This window comes from Leptopilina boulardi, unplaced genomic scaffold (genome assembly GCF_019393585.1).
Source record: "Leptopilina boulardi isolate dan_hultmark-lab unplaced genomic scaffold, ZJU_Lbou_2.1 LbouV2_352, whole genome shotgun sequence".
Lineage (NCBI taxonomy): Eukaryota > Metazoa > Arthropoda > Insecta > Hymenoptera > Figitidae > Leptopilina > Leptopilina boulardi.
The window spans coordinates 869,084-890,755 of NW_026137921.1; the positions used below are offsets into that span (position 1 = coordinate 869,084).

The window sequence follows — 21,672 nt, forward strand, 5'->3', positions numbered from 1 at the left end:
TAGGGAAGAAAATTTGTTTCCACTTTCATCGATTTTATTCATATTTTAAACATGGAAAACGCTTGTTGACATATAATAAAATTAAAATGTGTGTTGATAATTAACTTTGTTATATATTTGATTCAATTGCATTGATAGATTCTCTCAATTCGTGATAAAATATAAATTTTGAGGTTAGGGGTGTTTGTTTACTATAATCACATTTTACATTTTAACAACATTATTAAACAATATCCAGTATGCATGTTATTAAAAAAGATATAAAATATATATTTTAAGTGAGAATTACCGCAGCAGTAAAAGATTTAAAGTTAGTAAAGAAACACCCCTAACCTCAAAATTTATATTTTATCACGAATTCAGAGAATCTATCATTGCAATTGAATCAAATATTTATAACAAAATTAATTATCAACACACATTTTAATTTTATTATATGTCAACAAGCGTTTTCCATGTTTAAAGTATGAATAAAATTGATGAAAGTGGAAACTAATTTTCTTCTCCATAAGAATAACATTGTGTCGTCTGTTTGTTGTCCCTCCAGACCTCTGACGTCACACCTAGAATCGACTCTTACGTCACAAGTGACAGAGCCTAATACAGAGTGTTCTAAAGACGGAAAATTACGTCAAGAAGAGAAAGAAGATTGCGGTAATTTACCGGTAAATTACCGCTTCGTTTTTTCTCCGAGAATTTACAAATTCTTTAAATTACTAATATTTCCAATTACAAGGACCAAAGTTATTGAAAAAGCAATGCAAAGTGGATTCATTCGAGGAGAGCAATATTGATTCCGATTTAGACCTTTAAAAAGGTTATTTTTTATTTCGATTGTTTTAATTTTATTCTAAAGTTTTTCAAACTATTTAAAGATTTTAATTTAAAAATTTCGATATTTTGAAATACTGAGATTGCGTTTAAAAGTATATGTTTAAAGAGGTTAAATATTAAACAAAGTTACTATTTTAAATCACTAAAATTGTTAGGTAGGTAGAATTTGGTACACGTGATACAGACTTTTGAACGGCTATGTAAATGAAGTTTTATTTTTTAAACAAATTTTCTAGTCAAATAATTTGACAACCAAAGATATGGTTATTTAAAAGATTTATTTTATTGATTTTAATTCTTCAGGAAGGCCATCGTGGTAAGATTTTTACAAGATAAATTTTTTTGTATTTTTACATTTTTAATCTTTATGTACATTCACATAATAACACAAATTTTTTCAGGTTGCTAATAATTGTTAATAATGAACATTTTTCTGCTTCAGATCGATAATAATGATTTTTTTTTCTTTTTCTGGTTTCTAGAAATCTTCATAAATGAGGAATTTAAGAGGTTTTAAAGGGTTAAATTAAATAACAATATAGTAAAAAAAAAATTGTTTCCAACGTAAATGACAATTGAAACAACAGTCAATTCACTTCTCTCAGATTTTTTTGAAATGAATTCAATTATTATTAAACTAAATTAAATGAAAGAAAACCAATATATGTTTAAAGGAATGTTATTTTGAGAATGAAAATAAAATAGTCCATTTATCAGTTACATAATACAATCAATTCTTTAATCTATACTTTTTTATTTTCTCTTGCGATTCATGTTACAATATAATAAATTAGTTATTATAATTATTTATATAAATTTTTTTTTAAGAATTGCTAGCCTCAAATTGTACCCTGTTTTAGAAAACCCTTAATCTCTGTTTTTTTGTTTAAATCATTAAAATTTCGAAAATTATACAAAAAATTGTAAAATTTAAATAAAAATTAAATTACCCACTTTTTATTTTTTTTTTTTGAAATAAAAATTTGTCAAACTTAAAATTTTACATATCAATAAAATATATATAAAAAATAAATTAAAATATTATAAAATAGTATAAAAACATATTTACAATTTTTAAAATACTAAGAATTGTATGGCAGTTTTTTTTTCATTGCATATGCAGTTTAAAAAAAAATATGATCTTAGCGAAAACAATTTTCAAAAAATTTTGTATCAAATACTTTTTTTCTAATATGCATTTTTATATATATATATGTTATAAATAATTAATCTTCATCTGGCCTGGTTATAAATGGTTCAATAGAGTTGACATCCTCACAGTCGGGAATAATTTTACCTTTTAATTTCACACAAGTATCGGCGCATAAACTACCCTCAAAGTATGGTCCAAGCATTTTGGTGCACTGCGCACAATTTCTCAAGCATGTACCTAAACATAAAAATTTTTGTTTGTTTTTAAAAACAAAATAATTAAATTAAAATCAGAAAATAAAATAAATGTAATTCTCAGTATATATGCAAAAATATATTTTAAAGTTACAAGCAAAAATTTTGAATATAATTTTTAGGGTAAATGCACTAATTACGGCGCGATTCGAGTCAATACACCCTTGAAATAGAAAATTTGACATTTTTATTGTATAAAGCCAATTATGGCTTATTAAGACTTATGTTATTTAGATATTAAAAAAAATTTTAACTTTATAAAAATCGATTATTTAACCTTCGCCGGACTGGATACTTTTTATATACACGGTTGACAAGATCCCACCCAGGGTGGGCCAAATGTTTTCTTCTTTGTATATTGCAATAAAAACTTAGAATCATTCAGTTTTTTTCCAAAATTGTTATATGTTACCAAATAATATATTTTATTAATGTTTTGTTGATTTTTTATTTGTTTAAACAATTTATTATTAATAATTTATAACTTTTTCAAATATACATACGACAGTAGAAGAATTTTATAAATTTGTTACCTTTTCTTCGTAGTTATTAATTCAAAGGTTATAAATAAAATAAAATATATAATTCAATTTGCAACAACTATTATTATAAATTGTTTAAACAAATAATTGTTGCTATTTATTAACTTTCTTTATAATGTTCCAAGAAAGTTGCAATTTTTTTCTAATTTTGCAACTTAACGAGCTCAACATAATAACACAAAGATTTTATATGAATTTACTATTTAACCAATTGTTTAAACAATTTATTGTTGTTATTTATTAACTTTCTTGTAGTGTACCTAGAAAGATGCAGTTTTTTCCTAATTTTGCAATTTATCAAACCGAATATAATATAGCCAGACAGATTTAACATAAATTTACTAATTTAACAATTGTTTAAACAATTGTTGAATTTACAATTTTACATCAAATCTATCTTTTATTATATTCGGCTTGATGAGTTGCAAAATTAGAAAAAAACGGCAACTTTCCAGGTGCAGAACAAAAAAAGTTAGTAAATAACAACAATAAATTGTTTAAACAATTGTTGAATTAATAATTTTATATCAAATCTATCTTTTATTATATTCGGCTTGATAAATTGCAAAATTAGAAAAAAACTGCATCTTTCTAGGTGCAGAACAAAAAAAGTTAATAAATAATAACAATAAATTGTTTAAACAAATGAAAAATGCAATATAATATTTTTTATATCTATTATTTGACATCATAAAACACTCACAGTGAAAAGTCTGCATGATTTCAAGTCTTTTTGTAAAATAGAATTAAAAAAATATCTGAATCATCCCGGTTATCTCCGTACATACATTGATAAAAGTTATAAATAATCAAGAAGAAATTTTTTTTAAAAATTTGTTTTTACATTTTTTGAAAGTTCTTAAGATTTTGTTCAGTGACTTAAAATCGCAATTCAATTAAGGCAAAACTTTAGAAGATATGGCAATTTCAATTTGTCTGGCCCACCCTGGGTGGGCATCTTGTCAAGCGAAGGTTAAACAAATATGAGAAATTAAAACTATTACCGTAATTTTCTATTACGGCGCGTTTGTATCAGTTTCGGTGTATCAATTACGGTGGACCATAATTACGTATATTTTGAAAATACTTTCCCCGCCGTAATTGAAGCCAATGGAAATCTTAAAAATGTTTCAATTACGGGCCAGGAAAAAAATTTGATCTCAAATAATTAAATTAATAATTTAAATGTGCATCTTTATTTAGTAATTGTATCAAAAAAAGATTAAAGTAAGTTTTTTAAATCATTTTCCAGCAGATTTATTAAATATAATAATAATAATAATAATAGTTATTTTTTATGAACGCGCCGTAATTGGTGCACTTACCCTACATTTTTTAAAAAAGAATGGAAAATAATAAAAATTAATTAACGGGAAATTTTGTGTTTTTTTTTGTACTAACCAACATGAGCCAAACTTGCTGTCGTTGTTAAAATTAGTGAAGTGAAAGCGATGATACATATCAGTAAGATCTTTGCCGAAATTTTCATAACTGTAAAATCAATTAAATTAATAGAAAAATAATAATGTATTATTTAGGTAGATACTTTTTTTTTACATAGCCTTAGACAATAATGAAATTTTTAATTATAAATTAAAATTAAATTTCCTTCTCTATCATAATTTTCCTCACTTCATAAAATTTCGTAACTATTTCCTCTTAATGTGCAAATATATATAACATTTTCCTTATACAAACAAGGAAATGATTTTCAATATTTACTTTACAACTTCAATGGCATTTCCTATCGTAAGGACACCAAGTCGAAGACATTGACTTTTTGTGTATCATCAATAACTGTCAAATGCAACTCACATTAAAATTATCTCACTATATATAGACAATTATTCTTGTTGTAAAATAATTACTTTGAATAATTAACTTATCATCTTAATTTAATTTTAATGACAATTTGAGAAATTAATTTTTCAATTTCAAAAGAAACAGGATTTCCTTCTTTACATCGTAAAGAAGTATAATAATAAATAACAAAAAAAAAAAATATATAAAATATAATAAAATAACTCACTTATTTTGGTTTTTGATTTTCTGTATTCAGATGAAAATTTTCAATAAAATCAGTTCACAATTTTCCAAATCGTTTTCACATTTTTTTTTCAATTAAAAAAAGGAGAATTTTTCTTAAATTATAGAGGAAAAAAAAATTAAGAATCGAAGAAATTGACGAACTAAAAAAATTCCATAAATAAAAAAAAAGAGCAACAAATTTTTTTTTTTTTGATTCAATGGTACATTTTTCATTCACGTATTGAACTACAAATTGAACTTGATTTCTCTCTCTCTTTCTCTGTCGTTGGACTCAAGCACATACACTTGAGTCTTCCCGAAGAGACACAAAACGATATTGGAATATATATAAAAGCGAATGTTGAATTAATAGTTTGAATGTAACTGCTTGGGAGGATCATCTGAAGGCTGTTTACCTGCTCACACTTATATCGGTAATGGTCACCTCCCTTTTTTTTTTACATAAATACTTATATGCCGTTTATAACCGGAATTCCATGTATTTCCGTGTTCACCTTATCGGCCATTGTAAAGACATTAAAAAGATATTGAACATAAATGAAGAATACACCAAAAATTTTATGTATGTGCAAAATGTCAAAATCTTAAATTTTGTCGTAATGTGAATATTGTCTACTTCCCATTTTTGTGATGTGTTAAAAAAATAATCAAAAAAAAAAAAAATCGAAAATAACCGAAAGCAGTAAAATATATATATGTTAATTTGATAATGAAAAAATTTGTTTACAAAAAACTATGAGCCATTTTTAATTTGGTGGGAAATAGAATTTTATTTATAGTATTTGCCATTTCAGTGAGTTAAATTAAGATACCGTCTAACCGGGGTAATTATTACCATCCCCAGGGGCTATTATACCCATCAACAGTTTTGCATAAAAACAAATTTTATTTAAAAATATTTAACCTTTAAATTACTAGGTGCTAAATAATTATGCTAAATACTTTTCCCAGTCTGTCAGACCGCTATTCCTTTTTTTCGTTTTTCTATAGTGATTTGAAATTATAAATAATTTCATTTAGGGTCAGCCGGGGTAAATCCAAACGCTTTTAGTAAGTTTCAACAATAACATAAGTTTTTTCTTTTAAAAGACAATACTTCCAGTATTCTGGTGCATGAAGTTGTTACTTTACTTCCATAGAACAATTTTATGGGGTAGCAAAAATTTTTGATAAATTACAATCGCAGGAAACTTAGCGTTCGTATTTACCTCGATACTTTGCAACTTTCCTAAAATACCGGGGTAAATACGAACGCCACTGTATTACAGAAAAATCTTAGGGAAAATAAATTTAAAGTATTGCAATTGTTAAACTTATATAAAAACTCAAAAAAAAATACGATAATAAACCTATTATGTAATAATGCATCATATATAAATACAAAAATCAAACAGGTTAAAAATTAAAATGCATTACACAATTAAAACCTTCAATAACTTTATCAAATCATAACGGATTTTTGCAAAACTTGGTACAGAAAGTATTTTGGAGTGATTGAATGTAAATACAAAAATAAAAGTCAAATTTTTTAAATTCAAAATGGCGGACTTTCCTAAAACTTATTTTTAAAAATGATCAAATTTGCTAACTCCAAATTCGTAATCAGCGACCCTAAAACACCCCGAGTAACAATTTTCGAGCGAATCCAATGAATTTTTTAATTCTCGTCCGCCATATTTGATCCGCCATTTTGAATTTTGAAAAACTGACTTCAAATTGCTAATCAGCGACCCCAAAAACCCTAGAATACCAAATTTTATTAAGATCCTGAAAAACTATTTTCAACAAACCATTTGGCAAAAAAAAGTGGAATACTCCTTCGAGAGAACAGAGATTAAGTTTCTGCTTATTAATTACTAACGAGGATACATATAGAAAGAAAAACTTTTTTCTATGTACTTTTATAATGTTAAAATAATAGTGTTATCAAATAAAAACAATTTTGTGTGCCTCTGATATAAGAAAAAATTATTGAAAATACCGTTCGGATTTACCCGGTTTTCCAATTTTCCGGGGTAAATACGAACGGTCTGATATTATTAATAAAATTTTACAGAAGGCAAAAATGAAAAATAGTTTCTGTTCTAGTATTCATAACAAACAATTATAAATAATAAAATGAATTTTTAGCTTCTTTTTCTTTAAATACGAGACAAAATACTGAAAGAGTGTCATCTTTGATTTTCAATCTTTTTTGCAATACTCGATATCTTTGTTTATGCTGTTGCTAATTAACAAACGAAAAATGGAATAATACTTAGAATCTCTTGAAGAGGATCTGAGGTAAAAATTCTCATGTCTAACTTTTTTTTTAAAATTTTAATTAAGCTGAAATAATTAGCGTTCGGATTTACCCCGGCTGACCCTATCATAATTATTTTTGAGCCAAATTTTTATTTGCTTGAATTTTCATTTAACATAATAGGCATTTTAAAGAATTTTTATTGGGTAGAATTTCATTGCATAGAATTTTCATTTCATTCTTTCAGATGAATTTTCATTTGTTCGAATTATTATTTCATATAATTTCCATATAACCGATTTTTCATACTACAGAATTTTTACTTAACCGAAAAATAATTTAACAGAATTTCTAATTGATAGAATTTTCATTTGTCCGAAATTGCAAATGACCGAACAAACAATCGATTTTGGCGCGATTTTTAAAATCAACCAATCACAATTTTATGGATAATTTTTGATTGGTTGATTTTAAAAATCGCGCCAAAATCGATTGTTTGTTCGGCCATTTGCAATTTCAGACAAATGAAAATTCTATCAATTAGAAATTCTGTTAAATGATTTTTAGGTTAAGTAAAAATTCTGTAGCATGAAAAATCGTTTATATGGAAATTATATGAAATAATAATACGAACAAATGAAAATTCATCTGAAAGAATAAAATGAAAATTCTATGCAATGAAATTTTACCCAATAAAAATTCTTTAAAATGCCTATTATGTTAAATGAAAATTCAAGCAAATAAAAATTCGGCTCTAAAATATATTGTGGCAAATTAAAATAAATGAAATTGAAAATATATAAATTGTCAAGTACTTACTGATTTTTGAATTTTTTTTTTTTTTTGTTCAATTCACACTGTCTTGAGCGATAAAATGACGAATAGTAATAGAATGGAGAAAACGAAATCTTATATACTATTTGAGAGGAAGTAACACAACGTGAACCCAACGGGTGATCCCATCGTCTTCATTAGATTTACTTCGTTTTCTTTATTTCCTACACTCACCGTTGTTGTTTCCTGGTTATTGTATTTAAAGAGAAATGAAATCGGATATTGGCTCTCTCTCTCTTTCTTTTTCTCTGCAGGTTTGCTGAAAAATCTCTAATAAAAATGAGAAGCTTTTTTGTTATAATTGTATAAATACAATTTATTTAATTTTGATTTAACAAGAAGAATTCAACAAATGTTTTCTTATTCATAAATTATAAGAAACAAAGAAAAATTATATACATATAGGTCTTAAAAATTTATTTCTTATTCATTAATTAATGAATTATGATTGTTCTTTTCTAAAACTTCATCCCCTAATTTCAAGTAATCTTATTTAAATTATCGATGAAAATGTAACAATTGAAAAAAGTTAGTAACTTCATTTTGTGGTTTTAAAAAAATATTTTTTTTTTACCAATCTGTGCTAATTTTGTGCTTAGTGCTGCAAAATTTTTGTTGTAAAAATAATAATTAGGGCTTAAATTTAAAAAAAATCTTTATGCTCACAAATGCTTAAAAATAAATAATTGTGCTAGGCCAGAACAAAAAAGAAATTCTTACAACAATTTTCAAAATTTTTAATAATAAATTATTCAAAATAATTCAAATTTAAATTTAGAAAGAAATATTCAAAAATTATTATTTTTTAAAAACGAATTATGTCCTGAATTATGCTATTTGAGCACAAAAAGAAACAATTAAAACATTTACGAAAAATTAATAAATTTTCAAAATAATTCAATTTTAAAATTCAAAAGAATACTTTTTTTTCTTAGAAATATTAAAAAATTATTATTTTTCAAAAATAAATTTTGTGCTTAGCTTATTTCTTTATTTTCCAAATAAAATAAATAAATTTTTCCAATTCATGATAATTCAGCACAAAATTTGTTATTGAAAAATAATAATTTTTAAATATTTCTAAGTAAAAAAAAACAAATTTTTAAATTTTACAATTGAATTAATTTCAAAAAAATTGGGAAAAAAATTATTTTTTTTTGAAAAAATAAAATGTCGGTGCTAACTTTTTACAGTTGTTATATTTTCATCAAATTTTAAAACAAAATAACAATATTAAATTTAATATTTAATATTATTCTTTATTATAAATTCACAATATATTAATTAATATCAAAACTATAATTACTATAAAATTTTTTCTAACTCAGATTCTTTTACCATGCTTCTTCTTTTTTTTTGTTTTCGACAAAATATCCGAATAAGTTCGTAACTTATTTCTCTTGTCCTTCAAACGTGATGTATATTTATTATCAAAAATTCCTCTACGATTAGGAATCTCACGCTTTCGATTCTCTTTTTTTTCATTATCATTATCATTAGAATAATATTCGTGTGAACTAATTTCCCGTGAATTCTCAAAGAAAGGTTTAAAAAAATCTTTATCCCCATATTTAAATTCCTCATCAGTAATTCTTATTAATTTTGCATCCTCATTTGTATGATCATCATCACCTACTTCGGTCGATTTTTCACGTTCATTATTATTGTCATTGAAATTTTCCCCTGAAGAATAAATTTCTGAACTTGAAGAAGATTCCTGAGATTCATTTTTATATTTATCAGAATAGTTTCCTTCAACATTGTCGCCTTTGTCGTTTTCATTTAATTCTTCTTTTTCTTCTTCTTCTTCTTCTTTTGTTTCATTAAAATCGTCCTCATTATATGGTAAATTTAATTCCTTGAATAATTCCTTGAAGCTAAATGGCCGTTTATCTTCAGCAGATGATTCCTTTGGTGTTTGTGTTTCTTGAGATAATTGTTTTTGAGATGTATCTTCAGATTCTTGAGTTTCATGAACCGGAATTTCTTCCGTCTTATCGAACTCATAAGCATCCTTGACAGGTCGATAGTCCTGAATATCAACGTACGGCGTCTGAGCACTGACTTTGGGTTTGTCTGTAGTTCCTTTCACTGCCTCAGCTTCATTAGTGTTGTCAACTGTAGAGGTTTAAAAATGGAAATAAAATAAAAATTTTATTCTCAGGGTTCACCTTTTTTTTGGAACTTAAACATAAATATAAACAAAGTAAAAAGACTTTAAAAGACCTCTAGTTTTGTTTTGAAAAAAACTACCCTTAAATATAAAGAGAATTAAACTATCGTGGAAAAATTGAAATAACAGATTTTATTCTAATACAACTATAATTTATTGCATTTTTTCTCCATGGAGAAAAAAAAGATGCTATAAAATTAATTATTATATTTCGTTAGTTAAATTTTTTTGAGACAGTCAAAAATCAAAAATGCCATTAAAAAAAATTGCTACTCGGGGGTTTTTGGGGTCGCTGATTACGAATATAAAGTCAGATTTTAAAAATGCAAAATGGCGGATCCAATATGGCGACCAAAATTTTTTAAAAATTATCAGATTTGCTTGAAACTTGTTACTCGGGGGTTTTTGGGGTCGCTGATTACGAATCTAAAGTCAGATTTTAAAAATTTTCAAAATTCAAAATGGTGGATCCAATATGGCGACCAAAATTTTTTTAAAATTATCAGATTTGCTTGAAACTTGTTACTCGGGGGTTTTTGGGGTCGCTGATTACGAATTTGAATCTCGATTTTATAAAATAAGATTGGTAGTTCCAAAATGGCTAATAAAGTATTTAAAAATTGGATGGATTCGCCACCCTTAACTCCATAAACCACCCCTTTCACATTATTCAATTAGTTGTTTTAAATTTTTCTTCCATACAAATTTAGGCTTCATTTAAAGGATCTTAAATATATCATAAAAGTAATTTTTCAAAATACTACCCTTAATCCCCAAAACTACCCCTTAATATAGAAATTTAATATTTTTTAAAATTTACTCTACATAAATCTTTTACAATTTTACCTAATTTGAGACTTTTAAATAGCCTTGAATTAAATTTTGAAAAATCTACCCTTAACTCCAATTTGTTCGACATATTGGATCCGCCATTTTGAATTTTGAAAAATTTTTAAATCTGACTTTAGATTCGTAATCAGCGACCCCAAAAACCCCCGAGTAGCAAGTTTCAAGCGAATCTGATCAAATTTTAATAAAAATGTCCGCCATTTTGGATCCGCCATCTTGAATTTTGAAAATTTTTAAAATCTGACCTTAGATTCGTATACAGCGACCCCAAAAACATAAGATTGACCCATTATCCAACAAGTTGCAATTATTTTCTCAAAGTAATTAATACATTTGTTTGCTGAGTTAGTAAAAAAATTTGCAAAACATGGTACAGTAAGGACGCCATTTAGAATTTTTTAATTCGCCACTTTTTATTCGATGCAGTATGAGCTGACAATTATTTTGAGCCGTAATAAGTTGATTTTCGTTGATTAGAATTTTGGATGGAGCTCTGGGCCGGTTGACGTGAAACGTCCCATATTAAATATTATTTAACTACAAATTTCAACTCAAAATAATTTTTTGGTTTCAGGTCAAAGAATTTGATTCAGATACTGCATGTTCCACAAATTTTAATGCAAATGAAACTGGTGCTATGACCTACGGAAATCTGATATCGATTATTTTAGAAGGCGAAGAAACTGAACAAATTGTATAAGACGGATCAAAGCTTTGTTAATACAACAAATTGTATTGCGGATTTAACAATTTAGTTTTGTTATTTCAACTGTTCCATAACAATTTTGCTTTGTTCATTAAACAATTCTGTTTGTTCACCGAACAATCCGAATAATTTTAATAACAATCCCATTTTAACAATTTTTTTGTCCCAAAAACAAATAGAACTGCTGGTTCTATATGGAATTTTTTTTTAAATTAAAAATTGCGAATTTTCTATGGAAACAGTATTTTTTTTAAATTTATCAAATTCATTTGAAATTGTTACTCGAAGGATTTTTGGTATCGCTAATTACGAATACGAAGTCAATTTTACAAATTTAAAAATGACAGATTCAACATGGTGAAAATTTTTTTTTAATTGATCAAATTCGCCTGAAACATGTTATTCAGAGGTTTTTGGAGCCGTTTCTTACGAATCTAACCTCAGTTTTTCAAAATTCAAAATGGCGGATCCAAAATGGAGGGAAACTTTCTTTAAATTGATCGAATTCCCTTGAAACATATTACTCGGGGGTTTTAGCGATCACTAATTATGAATCTGATGTTGATTTTTCAAAATTCAATATGGCAGATCGAAAATAACGAAAAAATATTTATTTGTATCAAATAATTATTATTTGAGTCAATTAAATGGTATTTGTTTCAAATACAGAAATTATTGGTTTAAATAAAATTTATTTAATTGAAATAAAAATTATTTGTTTCAAGTAAATTTGATAATAGTCAAGTAATCGAATGAAATAATTTTTTTTCAGTGTTCAAACTTTGTTACTCGGTGGTTTTCGGGGTCACTAATTACAAATTTAATATCGGATTTGTAATTAACAATACTGAAAACCCCCGAGTATCAAGGTTAAAGAAAATAAAACACTTTTAAAATTTCTTCGACGCCATATTGGATCCACCATTTTAAATTTTGAAAAACTTACCTTATATTCATAATTAGCTTTCCTATTACTATAAAAACAACTACAATATCTCCATTTTTTCCCCGTGTTTGAAAAAAGAGTTAAAGAATCATTTTTTTAAATTGACTCAAAAATCTTTGAATAAAAACATTAATGAGTGATTTTTTATTAGAATTTATCTCACCAGAAGAAGTTGGATCAATAAAATCCTGATTCTCATAATCCTTGAATTTTGTTCTTGAAATTTGTCCATCATTTTTATCGAGACTCTCTTCTCTTTGATCCGAATAATCAGGTACATGAACATAGGGTATAATATCTGGATTATATGGTGGAATATCAGCTGGATAACCTGGAACTGTTTGTCTCTCGATTTCTTTCAATAAATCCTTTCGATGATCCAATATATTTATATATGTCGCATTTGTAGCATCCTTAAGAAGAGGAGCATTTGGTTTTTTTAAAATTTCTCTTTGTTTCTTAATTTTCCACGTATTTGGTGATGTCGTGCTAATTATTGGATTATCTATTTTTGATGATGTTTTTATTCGTTTAATAATATAATTTGGCAATTGTGGTGAAATATTCAAATTGTCCACTTCAGTGGCAATTGTGTCATTGTAAGCTGAAATTGGTAATTGAAGAAATGAAAATGGATGTGGTACGGGAAGAGATTTTGTCTCAAAAACATTGATATTTTCATTTTGATCATAATTCAAAATGGGATTATTATTAATTTGACTGGTGATTAGTGGTTCCTCTGTTGTTGTTGTTGTTGTTCTTGGAAATCGATAAAAATTTCTCATTAAAATTGTCGATGGAGCATCGTTTGTTAAATTTTGTGGTTTTGCAACAATAGAAAGAGATCTTCTTGTTTCTCGTTTAGAGCGCAGTTTAGATTCTTTTGTTTTATTACGCATAAGTTCCACGACGGTAGTAATTTTTAACATTTGAATTGTTTCATTACTAGGTGTTTCCATTTTTATTTCTGTATTCATATTTATTGAATTTGGTTTTTGTATTTTGGTAGAAAAAATTTTTTCTTCTCTATTTGATTCTTTTTGTTGTTTCTCCTCAATGTTGTCGAGATTGTTTAGAGTAAATTTTGAATAAAGTGGCTTTTCCTTTAATTCCTGAAAGAAAAATAGCAAAGTAATTAGAAAAGAAAATTTAATATTAATATGGAATATTACATTTTTTTTAAATTTGATAAAAAATAATTTTACTTACCTAATGAAAAGTTGTTTTAAATAAAATTATTACTATATTTTTAATTATATTCATAGTTATAATATATTATAATATAAAAGTTACAATAATTGTTGTTGGAAATTTTTAAATTAATATTAATTCTTATTTTATTAAAATTCATAAAAAAAATTTTACCTTACGTGTGCAAATAATTATTACCGTGCTTGATAATACTTTTCATTCGACTGTAAACATTATTTGCTTGATTCAACAAATTATTAGCTATAAATATAAGTTTTGATCTAATTTCAAATTTTAATTTCTTTTTTATATTTTTCAAATTATTGATATTTTGTTGAATTACTCTCTAAATCTGAATTAGCTAAACATAATTATTATTAAAATCTTGGCTGATTATTTTGCTTTAGCGATCAATAAAAAATAACTAATTATTAGTAAAAAGTAAAGAATTTTCAGTTGTAAAAAAAACTGCAAAAATAGTCAAATTTGATTAATTGAATTATAGTTACCCTTTTTATTATAACATAACCTAAAAGTGAATTTAACAAATAATTAGTTATTTTCAACTAATTTAAATTTAGAGAGTAAGCGAATAATTTTTCTGGTGCTGCAAAAAGTGAAAAATACAACAATTATTACGCAGTGATTATTTATGAAACTGATTTATTTTACTTATTGAATTTATGTACATTTTTATATGATATTTATCGAAAAAATTATCTACTGCTTCAAGAAAACATGAAAATTTAAAAATTAAATATAAAATATCCAATTCAAAATTTTGTAGAAATTAACAAAGAAGAAAGGCACTCTTTTTGCTCTGAAGAAAGAGACATAATAGCAAAAAATTATAAGTTATGAATGTAATGAAATTTATCAATAAATTATAGGTTATGTCTACAAAGTATAGTTTTTTCTTAATTAAAACATTAAAAGTAATTTTCAATTATTATATAGAATTAAAATCCGTTTTTATTTTTGACGTAATAAAGATTTAAACATTTTTATTTTGATCGTCTTTGTGTATTTTTATTTTAAATTTCATAAACATAACCTATAAATTTTTGCCTCTTAGCTCGCCCTCTTCAGAGAGAACAAAGAATTTGATAATTTTAATTTTCTATCATGTTTTCTTTATTTATATTAAACATATTTACAATCTACATTCGGTAATACTTTAGTTAGGCAAATATATTTACTTAGCAATATATGTGAAGAACATACTTAAAATAAACAATAATTGCATTCATGTTTTCATTAAATTGCAATACGTGAATAATCAGTGTCGATAGTTGATTAACATTTGCTAAATAACTTAAGTTAAAATTGTTATATGTATGTATATTCGTCATCTTATAAAATAATGAGAAACATATAAAACCATTATAGTAGTACTTAACGTAAACTTTGATTGTGAAAAGGTTATAAAAGTTATAAAAACTTATTTTTATTTTTTAAATTAAGTTTCATTAGAAAAAAATTAAAATGATAATTTCCCTAATAAAAGGAGCTAAACTTAATGATGACTAAATAAGATAGCACTTTTTTTATAAACTAAAATCTAGATTACTTAACTACATAGAAAACACATAAGGTTGAAGTGAATTATTTTAAAAATAAAAATACAATAATAACTTTACTAATCTACCATTTTTGAGATTGCTGATTACGCATCTGAAGTCAGAATTTCAAAATTCAAAATAGTGCATACTGTTAGAACCGAAATTGATTTAGGCAACGGAAATAAATATGATTACGCGTATGTGCGATAAAAAGTAATTTATTATAAACATAATCTTCAAGAGATTATAAAAGATACAACAAATTTCATATTATCTGAAATATTCGTATGCACTGAGAAAAATAATATCGTAATAATAAGAAAATAATTTAGTTAAGCATTTTTAGTTGGCCTTACTAAAGTATGGTTGTCACAACAGAAAAGAAAGTGGCAATCAATCGAAAAATTTAGTTTGCTCTACCAAAAAATATTTTTGAAGGTTTCATGTCTACGAACTAAACAGTTTGGTTCTCCGTACTAAATCGCTGGCACGCAGAATTGCGCACGCGCTGTTCTCGAAAATGTGGCGTCGGTCGTAGGGCCTATAGTCAGTCGTGGACCTCTTCCGCGTTATGCTTATCCGATCATTTATGTCATGTGTTTTTATTGTTCGGCTGGTCTATTATCGTAGCAGTGTCATTAAAGTTTTATAAATATTTATTTTTTAAAAGTGTACTGAAAGTGTTTCTTTTATTTCGAAAGAATGGCTGACGAAGTGACAAAACGTTTGCTAAGAGAATGGGGGTTAGAATGCCTCGTGGCATTCTGTATCAACTTTTGAAAACTTGCTCCTCAATTTTATGCGATATCATTTTGAGATATTTCATGAAACGCGCGTAGTGTGTACTTACGGGAAGATAAATTATTTTTGTAATGTCTAAGCATAATGAATTTAATAAAGTTATATTATCAATCTCATCTCTCTTGAATTAAAATACCTTATTTTTTATACAAAATCGTAAAAATGACCAAATAAACTATTTTATATAAAATAAATTATTTAGTTATTTCTACAAAAAAATTTTTTTTAATCAACGAAAACAGTAAGTTGAAATAACTAAATTTTATTTACGCCAACAGAACATTTTTTTTCATTCTAATAAATGTATTTATTACGTAGACTAAATTATTTGGTTACACCTACTAAATAATTCAATTGAGCGAAATTTAACGGTTGGACAAATAAATTTAGTACTCCCAACCAAACTGGTTAGTTGCACATATATCAAATAAAAAATTTGGTAGGGACAACCAAACTTTGATACATGATACCAAACAGTTTTCTCAGTGAATTGATATGGTGCAAAAACTCCATTTCGTTACTATATGCATGAAACTTATTTTACTCAAAAAATAAATATTAGGTACTTTCAATTTCAAATCTAATTTTGTCATTTGTCTATCAATATTGATTAATCATTCGACACAAAGAAAACTCTATTCCGTGATCGCAGTAAATTTTGAATTTTATTAAGGGGTTATATACCTTTTCATGGGTCAAAAAATCGATTTTTTTTCATTGCATATATATGTCGTAGGCCGATAGACATTTCAGGCCGTTAGCCAAAATCCTGGCTTATTCTCTAATGGCCGGCCAGTAGAATACTGCGCTAATGGGCTACTAGACTGACATTCTTCAGGCCGTTAGAAGAAACTCTGTTTACATTATAATTCAACACACGTTAATTAATATAAATATTAGTAATTGCCTAATGAGGAAACGAGGTAGGTATTGTTCTTACATTTACCAAAGAGAATAATTTTGAAAATAAGTTTTAGTTTTCAAATAACTTTTGTTTAATTCAGTCACAATATGACCGAAAATATTGTAAATCGTGGCGCATTTGAAGCTAAATTGTTCACCTTTTATGACAAAAATGCAGCAAGTAATAGGTCAGTGTGGAATAAAATGCACGAGTTAAACGTTATTACATCTCTTATAGAATGTGAGGGAAAAAAACAAAAAAAAGTGCTTGTTTTAAGGCAAATATTTTGTGCAACTCACGATGCCATTTGAGTTCTTCGTGTTGCAATAAATAAAATTTAAAATAAAAATAGAAATTTGAACATGAAATCGTTAAATTATTATTGTTTCCTATAAATTGTTTCTTTTAATGGCCTAAAAATTGTCAGGCTAGTAGCCATCCAGCAAGTTATTCGGCTAATGGCCTATGCTATTGTCTACTGGCCGGCCATTAGAATATAAGCCAGGATTTTGACTAACGGCCTGAAATGTCTATCGGCCTACGACATATATAATTTTGAATTAGTGACTATTCGCTTATTCCCAGCTGCATAATCTGGGCTGATTAAAATAGTGACTATTCGCTAATTTTCACTATTTAAATTAGTGAAAATTCGCTAATTACTAGCGAATAGTCGCTATTTTGAATTAGTGACTATTAACTTAATCCCAGCTGCATACTCTGCGATAGGAATAAGCCAATAGTCACTAATTCAAATTTAGAGAGTAATATTGGAAATAAAATTTAGTTTGTCTCTGCCTGCTATTAAGTGACAGTCAAATTTTATCTTTTAAAAATGGAAAACGTTTCCGTAAATAGAGAAGAGTTTGAAATTAAATATAAAGAAGCACTTAATAACACTTCTCTTCAAAAATAAAAGTGCTATCTTATATCAGTCATATGTACCAGAATTTGAGCAAAGAAAAAAAAACTAAACAAATATTTTTTTCTCTCTTCTTTTTTTATTTCTTAGTTTAAAAGTTCTTTTCTCTAATTTTTATTGAAAAAACATCTTTTTATATTAGAGTATTCAGCAGGTGAAAAAAATTATATATTCATTTACTATATTTTTCTTATCTTGTTTAAAAACAAAAATTCTTAATTGTTAATTATATATTAAAAATATTATGATTCATTACATTCATTCTTAAAATGCATTTTATAAGTTTATCATAAATAATGAAGCATTATTAACAATTTTAGAATGATCATTTTCTAATTATACTTAAAATACTATCAATGTTTAAAAAAAAGAAGAAGAATCTATTTATACAATGGCGTAAAAATATAAATATTTATAATAATGGAATATAGTAATAAATAAACAAGTATAAAAATAAAAAAGTAAAAAAAAAATTAAGAGAAATGCCTATTAAAATTTTTTAGTTTGATTTTTCTACAGAAAGCTGTTTTATTTTAACTGTAACGAAATTGCCACAAAACAAGATATTAAAAGAAAAAGGAAATTATTCAATAATCTAAACTATAACTATGGCAAAAATAATTAAAAAAAAATAATCTTACACTTTATCATAAGTTCTAAATTGCTACTTAAATTACACATACATATATAGTAATTATCATTATATTTATAAACATTTATATGGCAAATCATTGATAATAAGACTTACAAAAGAAAATTACAAACTGAAGTTTGAATATAATATGTCAGTCATGTTTTTTTTTTTGATTAACAAGATTTGAAAAATTTTACTTGTATTTTTTTAAACATTTAAGAAAAAAAAATTGTGGCAATGCCCGTCAAGTATAAAACTGGCAACATTCTAGCCCACTTAATTATTAATTCACTAACTACAATAATCTAAATCTTAAATTTTTTTTGTTTCATAAAGTTGCAAATTTTAAAAAAAATTTATATATATATACAAATTTTTTTTATAAATTTTACATTTATTACTTGTAATAAAAAAAACAAAAAAATTGATTCTCAAAAAAGGATATATTACTTGTGAAATTTTTTTGTGTAGAAAAAAAAAATATAAAAATGATCATTGTGACTTGAAACTGATTTGCACACTGCTGTTTACTTGTCTTAAATTATTATTATTATAATAATAAAATAATGATTCTAAATTTTTATTAGTATAGGAAAATATTTCCTTTAGATTGTTAAACGAAATATGTATCCTATTTATATACTATTCTACTATATTTGTGGATTGACTTCATATTATATTTAACCATAAGAAGAAGTATATATATTCGTGAATAATTGAGTTTCTAGATAGATAAATAATTAATCTATAAAATTGATTCAGTTTAAAATTATTATTCATCTAGAAACTTAATTATTTTTAAACAAATTTATACTTAAATACATGATGAAAAGTGCTTATTATTTACCTACTATTGTGATAAATTTCTACAATTATTTGCCCAAAAAGCCATATTGTCCTGGTACATTACTCACGTATGCAGATGCTCTATTGGGAAATTCAGCCCATTTGGAAAAATCAATTCCAGGTAAAATACCAGTTCGACATGGAACTCGAGGATTTCTGTAAAAAAAAAAGTTAATACAAACAATCAATTATTATGAAACAAAATAAAATACATTCATAGAGGAATATTAATATTCCAATCGAATATAATGAACAAGAATTAAATGACAAAAATATTTTTCCCAAATAGTAATAAATTCTAACAATTTATTTGTTGAAAATAAAAAAATTTCTCCAGTTTAAACAAAAAATACATACAAATTTTAAGAATTTCCAAAAAACAATTATGTGCCTCACCTTCTGAACGTTCAATTGAACGAAATTAAAAAATTGTTTTTAACGCAAACAAAAATATAATAAATATGAATTTCAAACAATTTTAAAAGACCTAGATTTACTCCTTTCGAAAAAAATGATTTTTTTCCAAAATATTTTGTTAATAATTATTTTTTTAACATTTAGTTTTTTTTTCTTTTAAATCAGACAAAAATTGCAATTTTTAACTAATTTTTATAAACAAAAGCTCATTTTACTGAGTGAAACATTCTCTACAATTGTTACCTTTTTTATATTCTAATAAGTATGCGTTCTTAAAAAGTTATAAACAATTAAAATTTTATTTATTAAATAACTTTTTAAGAACATACTTATTACAATATAAAAAAGGTAACAATTGTAGAGAATGTTTCACTTAGTAAAATGAGCTTTTGTTTATAAAAATTGGTTAAAAATTGTAATTTTTGTCTGATTTAAAAGAAAAAAAAACTAAAAATTAAAAAAATAATTATTGACAAAATATTTTGGAAAAAAATAATTTTTTTCGAAAGGAGTAAATCTAGATCTTCTAAAATTGTTTGAAATTAATATTTATTATATTTTTGTTTGCGTTAAAAACAATTTTTTAGTTTTGACAGGTTTTTGAGGTTATGTTGACCCGCCACCCTCCTTAAACATTTAATAAATTTATAATTTATTTTTAAAAACAAAAAGTAATATTTTAGAATAAAATTTGAAGTTAAAAATGTAATAAACTACTTTTTTTGTTCAAATTTCAGTCACATAAAACAATTTTTTTAAAAAAAAGATAGATTTTGAGACGAAAAATCGCTTTAAAAAACAAAAATTTTTGAAAATTAAAAAAAATTCGTAATATCCTGAGTAGCTTACATTTCATGATCTGGCAATACCATGGGATAAATTTGAATGGTGTCAATAAGATCTGTATTATCGCAGATTAATCGAGCTAGTCTTGTTTTTCGAAGTTCAGTCAATTGTTCTGAAAAATAAAAATATCAAAATCTATTAAACACTCATACTGAAAAATATTCTTTCAATTCATGAAAACAAAAATTATAAATTAACTTTTTTTAGTCCTCAAAGGGTTAAATTATTTTTAAAAAATATATAAAATTATTGGTTTAAAAAATATAATCATACCAGGAGTAAAGGACGACGGTTGATTTGGAAGTTCATACCAAAATCGATCACCCCGCCTTGAGTTACTAAATTGTGTTGCAATAATGCATGCAAAAGTTGGTCCCAACATGCTACCTGGAAGAGGTCTTTCGGATACTCCTCCAGACCAAAGATCAACATCGTCTGGACTTCTGTAATTGCAAATTATATATATTTACATTTAATTTAAACTATTATATAGAAATTCAAATATAGGTGCTATAGAGGTGATAGAACTGATTTTTGTTTGTTTATTGCACCTACAGTCATAGCGGAGGCATTTTCATTGCATAAAAGGGGGACTATATAACATTAGTTTCAGGTAAAAGGTGCAGATGTCGCCGTTGTGGATCACGGTTATGCGCATGTGCAAATTTGAAAATTCAAATTATGCTTTTTATTTTCATGATTATAATTGTTTTATTAATCATTTTTGTGTCTTTATGTAAACCACATATGAGAATACAAAAAATTATTAATAAAACAATAATAATCATGAAAATAAAAAGGCATAATTTGAATTTTCAAATTTACACATGCGCATAACCGTGACATCTGTACCTTTTACCTGAAACTAAGGTATTACGATAGTATTACGATTTTTGAAATTATTAATTTTCTTTTTAAATTTAAATACTATGTATTCGTTCTTTTATATCAATTAAAATAATCTTAC

At 25.4% G+C, this 21,672-nt stretch overlaps 3 protein-coding genes across 4 annotated transcripts in view; all 3 read right to left on the bottom strand.

The window, feature by feature from the left end:
• Positions 1-1,930: 1,930 nt before the first annotated feature.
• LOC127286304 (eclosion hormone) lies at positions 1,931-7,955 on the bottom strand. 2 transcript variants are annotated; one of them, XM_051312689.1, is made up of 3 exons: positions 7,894-7,955; positions 4,185-4,274; positions 1,931-2,224 (listed from the first exon to the last, which is right to left on the bottom strand). In XM_051312689.1, the coding sequence occupies exons 2-3, from the start codon at positions 4,270-4,272 to the stop codon at positions 2,061-2,063; spliced, it is 252 nt and encodes an 83-aa protein (XP_051168646.1). In that variant the 5' UTR covers positions 4,273-4,274; positions 7,894-7,955; the 3' UTR covers positions 1,931-2,060. The 2 variants fall into 2 exon arrangements, with proteins under 2 accessions (XP_051168646.1, XP_051168645.1); XM_051312688.1 differs by lacking the exon at positions 7,894-7,955 and adding an exon at positions 4,813-5,327.
• A 1,277-nt stretch (positions 7,956-9,232) lies between these two features.
• Positions 9,233-13,680, bottom strand: LOC127286318 (myb-like protein X). The gene is made up of 2 exons (XM_051312704.1): positions 12,746-13,680; positions 9,233-10,026 (listed from the first exon to the last, which is right to left on the bottom strand). The coding sequence occupies exons 1-2, from the start codon at positions 13,557-13,559 to the stop codon at positions 9,233-9,235; spliced, it is 1,608 nt and encodes a 535-aa protein (XP_051168661.1). The 5' UTR covers positions 13,560-13,680.
• A 739-nt stretch (positions 13,681-14,419) lies between these two features.
• The window catches only part of LOC127286291 (peroxidase), a 54,039-nt gene continuing 46,786 nt past the window's right edge, over positions 14,420-21,672 (bottom strand). The window contains exons 14-16 of the mRNA XM_051312671.1: positions 20,979-21,148; positions 20,709-20,817; positions 14,420-19,598 (exon numbers count right to left, since the gene is read on the bottom strand). Coding sequence (XP_051168628.1) covers positions 19,469-19,598; positions 20,709-20,817; positions 20,979-21,148 — 409 coding nt within the window. The 3' untranslated portion in view covers positions 14,420-19,468. The remainder of the gene's footprint in view (positions 19,599-20,708; positions 20,818-20,978; positions 21,149-21,672) is intronic.

What these genes read in the sequence shown, in the direction of transcription:
- LOC127286304 (XM_051312689.1), bottom strand. Translation starts at nt 4,272, where the DNA reads ATGAAAATTTCGGCAAAGATCTTACTGATATGTATCATCGCTTTCACT. An exon ending in AGCAAGTTTGGCTCATGTTG is followed by an intron (nt 2,225 to 4,184) that starts GTTAGTACAAAA and finishes TTTTATGTTTAG; the next exon opens with GTACATGCTTGAGAAATTGT.
- LOC127286318 (XM_051312704.1), bottom strand. Translation starts at nt 13,559, where the DNA reads ATGAATACAGAAATAAAAATGGAAACACCTAGTAATGAAACAATTCAA. An exon ending in TATTGATCCAACTTCTTCTG is followed by an intron (nt 10,027 to 12,745) that starts GTGAGATAAATT and finishes AAACCTCTACAG; the next exon opens with TTGACAACACTAATGAAGCT.